This window comes from Dendroctonus ponderosae, unplaced genomic scaffold (genome assembly GCF_020466585.1).
Source record: "Dendroctonus ponderosae isolate FM_Combo_2020 unplaced genomic scaffold, Dpon_F_20191213v2 Dpon_F_20191213_7, whole genome shotgun sequence".
Classification (NCBI taxonomy): domain Eukaryota; kingdom Metazoa; phylum Arthropoda; class Insecta; order Coleoptera; family Curculionidae; genus Dendroctonus; species Dendroctonus ponderosae.
This window is the reverse complement of record NW_026018916.1, coordinates 4035890-4045189: the sequence shown is the minus strand read 5'-3', so window position 1 is coordinate 4045189 and position 9300 is coordinate 4035890. Positions and strand designations below refer to the sequence as shown.

Below are 9300 nucleotides of genomic sequence, written 5' to 3'. Positions count from 1 at the left end.
ATTTATCAAAAAGTAATCAAGAACTACCACCTAGAGGGTATCCTGCGACACACTTAGGCTCAAGCTGTAAGAGAAAATTCCAATTAGTAGAGAAAGCTGAATCAATTACCCTCTTTATTCAGTCAAAAATTATAAATTAACACAAGCAAGTTTTCGCGTTATGAGCACACAGTTTTTCTCAAGACACCATTTTTGAGAAACACAAAAAACTCGCTTGGATATCTTTTGCTTGGTCGATATTTTCATGTTGATAAACTGGAAAAAATTATGCAGCTTTAAGCAGACTTTATTTGTGAGAAACACAACCACAAAGAAGCAATTAGAATTTTTAAATTAATATTGAAACTTGCATTGTTTTATTAAAATGTTTTACGACGATTTATCGGCCAATATTTTCTGGTAATGCGCTGGAAAATGGCTGCATTATCCTGCACTGAACAAAAAACGGCTTCATAGTAAACTATTTCATTTCTTCACGGACACCGTGGTGCTAATTTTTTTCTATTATTAAGTTATTCTATTAGTGTTGATGTGTGCTTAGATTAACACTTTATGTTGCTTTTTAAGTGTTAATTACGGATTATATTATCGCATTTTTAAAATGATTGTTAAACAATATCAATTCCATTCACTCGCTTCCATGCCCAACTATGATGAGGCATTTTAAGTAACAAATTTGTTCGTCGCGACTTTATGAGATTTTTGAGTAAATTCCAACCGATCGCTTTGGTCTTTTCTGGCCTCAATCGGTTTTCTTCGAACGAAGAAACACCCCCATTGTATATGTTGTAAATTATTGAAAAATGTGGACAAGGATTAAAAAAGCACTTCTACTCAGCTTTACACTTAATAGCATCAATTTCAAACTTTTACTGGGACAAAATTCTATTCAGGTGATTTATTCGCTCGATATTCCGTTGTTGATACACTGGAAAAACTCAGGCAAAGGGCGATAATCGAATAATTTAGAACCACTACGTGCTTATACACTGAAAAAAGCGCTTACATTAAAAAACACAATATCTGCTTTCAGTGTTTTTGCGCTGTTTTTTGTGCACAAATTTGCCTCGATTTCGGATATCAGCCCTGTTTAGGTCGCACTTAGAGTTGCAAATTTCACTCTGGACTGTCTGGATGTTTTGGGTTTAAAAACCGTATCGCCCAAATTGGGCCAGATAGTATCCGTTTTCAAGGCGATCTATTTATGCATTATCGGTTTCATATTCCCTCAGTAAGTGGGCACGAAAGTAGGAGAAGAGCAAAACCGATAATGAGCCTGAACGGCTCTCATTTTCAATAACCCAACCCCACTTTTAAGGGATACTTAATCACGAAACCTCGATGCCTAGCAGATTCGCCATGACTACGTGGCAGTTTTCGAGGAGAAAAAATACGTTTAGTTGGCGCTTTTTCTTCTAAGTGCCCTGTTTCGAGTAGGAATTAAGGCTTTTTTGCACGACTTGCACAATTAGAGTAACAAGCGCTTGGAATTTTCAAGATGACCACTTCGAGGGGTTCAGTTGAAAAGGAAAAATGCCCGCTTTTACAGAAAGTGTGAAGAATCAATTGACTTTTGCTTTCGCGGTTTTTTCAGCTTCAAAACATCAACCAGACGAGCCGTTTCTGATATCGGAAATCCGAAGAGGATCGATCGCCCATCGAACTGGCACTTTGCATGCTGGTGATCGGTTGCTTGCTATTGATGGACGACCCATCGATCATCTGAGGTAAGACTTAAACTACCCGTATTCAAACACGTTGATCCAATTTCCCTAAAACCCGCTCAAAACCTTACGACGAATGGCCGATGTAATTGTCTCTCAATTAGAGATGTTAATCATTTAGCGTTCACCGAGCAAATTTGCATGATAATTATCCAACTACTCGACGAAAGAACTAATAGAATTAAGTCATTTTTCGCTCAAAAGTTGAAAATCAACGAACTGAGCAGTGGAACAATGGAACGTCTTAGTCGATTTTATTCAGTATTTTYAGTTGATTTTATTTACTTTATTATGCACGGTGTCTTGAAGAATAACGTGACTTGAGTCTAGGAYTCGAGTTTTTCAAAGGTTYCTTGAACAGTTGYAAGCTCATATTGTTTGGTTTATTTAAAAAAAACTCCMTTATTTTCAGTTAAAGAGTTAYAAGGGATGTGGAAATTATTTAATGCTGAATGGGCTCCAATCCGAATATGCAGACTTTCATGCGAGCGGCTTGCAGAACGTTTTACTAATCCCATGAAAAATTGGAATTTGTCAATSCAGAAATAAAAATCGATGCCACTCSGTTACTTTCCTGGCATTTGTTTTCTCAATCAGAAATCTTTTASTRCAGACATTCGCATYTTGAAGCATTTTTTCGATTCAAARWTATTTATTTTCTCGCATACTATCGAKAAAATTGCAATTCTGCTGCAATATTTAGCTTTTTGAGACAATTTTTGCTGAAAACGCGTACCATCYSAATRRGTGACTTCTATTWARAAAAGTTTTTTGGCTCAAAATAGCAGATTTTTTTCAARAAAGRGCCCATCAATATGGGGCTTATTTTATGCTGAATTTGTCTCAAAAAGACGAATATGCGCTCAAAATGCGCCTGAAAGGGCTTTGAAGCGAAAAACTTGCAAAATGTTGCTCTGAATGTCGCTTTCACGCATTTATTTCTTTTATTTCCGGAACTGGGTTTAAATGGCGAAATTTCGGAGATCACTTTTCGTTCTCTGTTGACCACTTGAGTGTGGAAAAATGAGTAACATGAAAAATTGAATTTTTTCAAAACGAAAATTTTTCCACAAAAAAAATATATTATATATGAAACAATGCGTTTAAGTTTTCCGGAAACTTTTGTGGGCCTGGTTTTCTACTCAAGGCCTTACACTTTGAATATGTGGAATTTTTGGAAAAAATCAACTGTGTTTGTATCTTTGGAGTTTGCGACGCATTAATTTCTCATAAAATTATGGACGTTTAACAAATTGCAGCTTGGAGTCCGCTTTCGATATCCTCCAAACCTCAACCAATGACATAGTGACCCTGAAGGTGGAGAAAACCGAAACGGAGAACTCAAATCTATTCTTGGACAGCGTGGTTTACACTGTTGAGCTTCACAGGTAATGACTTGTAATACTGCACGCAAATTTGCGAAATATTCGCATAGTGTTTAATTGCGGATTAATTAATAGTTAAATGGGATGAAAATGCAAATTTCATTTCTCACATTCGGTGTCTAAATAAATGGCATTAATTCGCACTATACTTTCATTAAGCTGGCTTCAGATACTAATGAGCCTGAACTTAACACCGACTCCGAACTACTTTGGCTCCGGAGTTGTCCATTAATAACCTAAATTGTCCGTTGTAACAGTGTAGGTGTTTACGGCTGTACAAGCTGGAAATTGCCGGAGTGTCGACGTTGATTTTCCAGAATTTTGATAAATTGCATGTGGATTTTTAATGGCGCGTCTACATGTAAAAGAACCAGAAAAAATTACTGTGATCGGATGCGAAAGCACCCAAACAAAACAATTTATAATTAATCAAGGCTACAATTGCCGGGTCGCAAGCCCTTAAAATTTATTTAGTTCATTTATTATGTTTTTTGCTCAACGTTACATTTTGACTTAGGGCGCAGTTTTTCCTTAACAAACTTTACAGCCTGTTCTCGTATAATTAATTCCTGAAAAAAACTAGGTGTTTGTTTTCAGCAATAAAGCGGGTTTCCTATAAAGGAAACTTTACTGCGCCTAACTGTCTAATTTTCGTTTATTTTGGAAAGTTTACTTTCTTTCCACAAACCTTTCTGTATCAACACATTTTCCCGATCTTTAAACAAACAGCTGCCAAATTTGCCCTAACTTTGAAACTGGATAACTTTCTATTGCTGCAAGCGATTTGATTTCTATTTGAAGTGTTATCGAGCACAGCTTTTTTTCTGTTAGTGTGTCTTTTTAGAAAAACTACGTACTTCATGTGAAGTTTATACAGGGTGTAAAATTAAAACATGCAAAATTTCCAATAGTTTCGCGAGCTCCCAGTTGCGCATGAAAGCGTTTTTTGCAGTTCTACGCCAAAAGCGTCAAGACCTAATATTTCGAAAAGGTTTTTTAATTTTTTGCTTATCTTTTTCATGTACAGGGTGATCTCAAAAAATCAAGTTTTTTGGTTTCGCAGTGTTACCTATTTTATCGGGGCGCCACTTGCAAAAAATACTGTTGTATGCTGAATCTGAAACTTCCTAGTCGACCTAAGACAATATACAGGGTTGCATCAAAATTGACCCAAATCAGAACTGCCACTGATAATGGCAGATTTTCAATTAAAATCGAGTTTACTCTCCACCACCGTATATTCAAGCACCTCTATTGTTTCTGTATTGTTCGAATATGAAGTTTTAGCTTCAGTATGAAATAGAAAATTTGAAAATCGGTAAAGGACGAAAAATGTTAAAACTGCACTATTTTTGTCAACATTTTTGTTCAAATTTAGTCTTTTTTGAGTCTGAAACAAATATGTTTATTGGACTGAGTTGAATGTGGTTGTCCCGATCGTTGGAAAACAAAAACACTCTTTTTCGTTCCCATTTTTAGCTCCGTGTCTTCGTTTTGCAGATACCGAGTGTCACATTTTATTGTTTTTGCTAATATTTTTAGAACCGTTTCGTATCGTGTAAGTTTTCTTCCCTAACTTGTGCTACAATGGAAAAATACAAAAAAATATCTTGGTTTGCTGCTTTAAAGTTTGCCGGTTGTAAAAAAAATGGGTTTTTATGATCAAAAACTTGTTTGTCAAATGTTTCCATCCCAACGCTTAACTTAAAAAAGGTATTTTCAGGCCTGGATTTTTGAACTACTGTAAATTCAAAATATTGCATTACCTTTTTTATTTCAACCCTTTCTGAGCCTTCAATTGCTGCTGCAGACATCGGTTACGCTGCAAACGTAATTTTAGTAATGTTTTCGTTATTTCAAAGTTGACTGTTACCATCCCGCTATGTGGAATCCAACCAACTCGGATTATTAATTCTAACGTTCCGACTGGAAGTTAAAACAACTTTTGTATTTGCCGGCACTACAAATCAATTGCTCAACTTTAAACTGGTTGGAAACAGCGGATTATATCCCGTATCCACAATTACGGTTTTGTTTTTCTAGTGGAAACTGGCTGGATTTCGTTTTAATTGAGTTGCTGGTTATTATTTTAAGTTTTAAAAGGTCTAGCTAATCCATTATGGTTCATAATTCTATATAAATTCGACTCGAGGTTGCGATAATGGAGGGCGAAATGTTTGATTAACTTTTTGGGTCGGCACCGTTCAATGGAAACGCTGCCAGGGCGAATTCTTCGGCCATCCATCCTTATGGATTAAGTGTGAGAACTGGAAAGTTTTTAATTATCTGTTGACTGTGGCAAATCCTTTTGTTGGCTTTGTTGCCAGCTGAGTGTTTTGGAAATTGGCTGATTCTATAAAGGGGACTTAATCAATTAAATGAATAATTAATTAGGGAGGGCAGCTTCCAAACTTGAGAGCTTCGCTCTGTATAAGCAATTGGTGGTGTCAGCGAAAGTATCTTTTGGACGACAGCAATCAGGATGGTGGAAAATATTTGAAAGATTAGCACAAGTTTTTTTGTTATTCTAAGCAAGTACATTAAGGAAACTTTCACGTAACTGTGGGTTATTCGCAATGACTTTTGAAATCAAACCAGTCGCGATTTTACGCCACCAAATAGACCAAAGTTTGTATGTTTGTTCATCCTGTGGTTTTCTTGGAGCTGTGTGCTGATTTTATAGAGTTTTTTCGGTACTAAATGTCTCAAACTTTGCTCCATCTTTCCTTAAAGTGTGGTTTCCTTGGAGCTACTGGCTAATTTTCGAAAATTATTCAAAGTGAGACTTGCAATAACTTTTGCGACTAAATTTGTCTGGCTTCAAAAAGGCTCTGGCACACTTTTAACTGCAGAAGGCAGACCAAGCCTCATTCATTGATTCCTGAAAGCTTCCGTTTTGTGGCGCTTTGGGCTGAATTTTGAGATTTTTCCAAATCCAAAGTCAAAAGAATAAATTTGCACCGGTTGCTAAAAAATTCATACCGTCAAATCCAGTTGGGATGCAAAAGCGCATTTGGCGGAAATAAATTGAGAGATCCTTACTCTACGTTTTTTCACAGTTTGAGTTTGTTAGAGCCGTGGGCAGATTTTTGAGCATTTTTTGAAGTGTTGAAGTTTTCGAACATTTTTTGCCACTAAATTTACCGACGGTTGTTTAAACATTGATTGTCATCAAGCCAGTGGAGACAGAAACGCTTTTAACAGCAGAGGACAGAATTTCAAAGAACTATTGCAGGCCACATTTCAAAAATAAAATTCTCTAAAACGAAAAATACTCTACAAGTTCAAAGTGCGTTCAGTAAAGACAAGAGCCCTCTAAATGTCGCTAAAGTTTCTTATAACATGCAAAAAATAATTCGAAAAGTAATGCTAAACTTACCAAAAACTGCGAAGTGCCACGTGGATAGAAAGAAGAAAATGTGTTTAGTACCGCAGAAAATCTGTCCAAACCCACTTATTTTAAATCAGCAAAAAGCAAAGAGAAAGAAATATAAAGAATCCATCAGTTCATTGACGGAAAACTAAAATCAGTTCAAGCTAAAAAAATTATAGATTAAAAATCATTCTTACCAGATTTTTGCATCATGGCGCCCCATCCTCCATGTTCTACAAATTAATCTTCAAAAAGTTTTTTTGCGCATTTTCAAATTTTTAAATTTACAAATGCAATTATTTCTAAATATAAATTTATACCTGTTGTTGAAAAATTGATTACATCCAAACCGGTTAGGACAGAAAAGCGTTTTTACGCCAATGAAAAGAGCAATCTTCACTTTGTGCTTTTTCAAGTTTGGTTTCCTTAGATTTGCGGGCAGAACTTGGAGCATTTTTTAAAGTGAAAATTGTCATGAGTTTTTCCACAAAATGAGCACTCTTCACCGTATGTTTTGTCGGAGTTTGGCTTCCTTCGAGCTGTGAGCTAATTTCTGACCTTTGAATACTACTTTTCAATGACTTTTGCCACTAAATTCACCCGTCGTTCTTTAAAAAAATAATTTCGTCCCAACTGGCTGACAAGGAAATACGTTTTTCACCCAAAAAATAGAAGAAGCTTTCCTTTAAGTGTCCTCAAAGTTTGATTTCCTTGCAGTTCTCGGCTAATTTTTGAAATTTGCTAAAAGTGAGACTTGTAATTCGCCAGCTGATGATTCCTTGGAGTTTCATTTCCATGCAAGTTTGCCCTCCCCGACCCAATTTGGGCTTTTTAAAATCCGGACGACTACAAAAGTTACCTTCCAAAGGACGCAATTGCAATTGAAAATTAATATCGGCATGATTGTGCGTTCCAGAGTACTGAGCATAACTCGGGAAAAATAAACTAAGAAGTCCGCAATAAGAAAATCAATAGCTGAGACAGCGCTTTCAATGCAGCAACTCGGAGAGTTGTTAATCAGCTTGAAGATCACCTTAAACGGGATCTCAGGTACGGCTATGAATATTACATGGAAACACGGGTCAAGGCGCCTTTTGAGGAAAACGCAAATTGCTCAACAATTTAGGGTGGATTCGATTATTCTGGTTGCAATTTCAGCTGAAATATTTGTGAAAAACCTTTATTTAAAAATTTACTAATTTGCAGATACGGCGGCCCGTTGGGCATTACGATATCAGGCAGCGAGGATTCTGGAGATCCCATCATCCTATCCAGATTAACTGAAGGTACTAACAAGCAGTAATAAGTGCAACAAGGCAACTCAGAATTATTGCGTGTATTGGAAAGAAAAGGAACATCGACTAGGCTCTATCGCTTTAAGGAGCCACGCCTACCAGCGTTTTCCTTCTCCTTCCTCTGCACGCGTTTGGCACCCCACCTTGTTCAACTCAATTGACGTGTTAATTCGCACTGTATTTTTAGGAGGTTTGGCTGAAAAAACTGGGGCCCTTCATGTGGGTGATCGAATTTTGGCAATAAATGGAGACAATTTGGATCAGCGGCCCCTTTCCGACGCCATCCGGTTGCTGCAGACATCAGGAGACAGAGTTCAATTGAAAATAGCGCGGCACATAAAAAATGGTAGGAGGATCAGGCAAAGAAAGCAGGATTGCTCCTGTAAGGGAAAATGTTTTTCTAGATTTGACTCTTTTAGAGGAGCCTAGATGTAGCTATTCAAGTCCAGGGCTTATGAGTGTAGACAGCGCTATACATAGCTGGGATAGCAGCAATACGGGCGACACTCACAACGAACACACTTCGGGTAAAAACATCACTTTTCATTAAGTTTTCTTTGGTTGACTGTTGTTTTTAGAACTTAAGGACATCGAAAGTGTGCTGAGCGATCAGCTATCCTATCAGGATCAGATCCACGAGCAGGACAAGGATCTAACGTTGACTAAATCGAGAAAAAGGAATTCTGAGCTGCAGTACTACTCAGATACTGAGGAAATGTTCTGTCCCAGTCCGTTGCCTTTGCCGAACTACAATTTCGGCAACAGCATGATGTGAGTATTTTTTCTACGTCTCTTGATCGGGAGGAACAAAAAATGTCGAAAGAGATCCAATATATTGTTGTACCAGACTGTAGGTCTGAAACTGATATTTTAATAAAAAGTAAGTGTGCTACATGTAGCTTTAACACCTCTGAAGATGCAAGCTTTTTCTAAGTAATTGAGATTTTGTCTGAGCTGCAACAGAACCACTAATAACAGTAATTTAAAGTTTGAGAAAAAACCGACAAATGAAGACTAATGAAAAAAACATTGAATTCTTCGGATAATTACATGCAATTCTTCCAGAATATTTTTCAGTTCTTTCACGTTTTGAACTTGTTTCATCGCCACTTTTCCACAAATACCATTTTTTAGTGTAAACCTAACACATCTTTGCATGCATAAAATTTAAAAAAAATTGTTTAAGTTAACTTAATTATTTTTCAGTCACTACAATCACCATGGGGGCACTATTGAACGACTCACCGGATCCTGCAGCACTGAGAATATTTTGGAAAGGGAAATCTATCACGTTACTTTATATAAGGTTTGTTTTCAACCGCACTATTTGCCGCAACTTGTTTTTTGTTCGTTTGCAGGATTCCATTTACGACGATTATGGTTTTAGTGTGAGCGACGGTCTTTATGTAAAAGGTGTTTATATCAATAGAATAAGAAAAGGCGGTCCTGCTGATATCGTAGGCCTGTTGAAGCCCTATGATAGAATCATCCAGGTCTGCATCATCATCTGCATTTGCCTACAG

The 9300-nt window shown here is 36.9% G+C and overlaps 1 protein-coding gene across 1 annotated transcript in view; it reads left to right on the top strand.

Moving 5' to 3' along the window:
* The window catches only part of LOC109546263 (glutamate receptor-interacting protein 1), a gene marked incomplete at its 3' end in the record, with an annotated part of 88026 nt that extends 78732 nt beyond the window's left edge, over window positions 1-9294 (top strand). The window contains exons 10-17 of the mRNA XM_048668273.1: window positions 1595-1727; window positions 2984-3112; window positions 7689-7768; window positions 7965-8123; window positions 8182-8304; window positions 8356-8548; window positions 8984-9083; window positions 9136-9294. Coding sequence (XP_048524230.1) covers window positions 1595-1727; window positions 2984-3112; window positions 7689-7768; window positions 7965-8123; window positions 8182-8304; window positions 8356-8548; window positions 8984-9083; window positions 9136-9294 — 1076 coding nt within the window. The remainder of the gene's footprint in view (window positions 1-1594; window positions 1728-2983; window positions 3113-7688; window positions 7769-7964; window positions 8124-8181; window positions 8305-8355; window positions 8549-8983; window positions 9084-9135) is intronic.
* Between the last annotated feature and the right edge of the window lie 6 nt (window positions 9295-9300).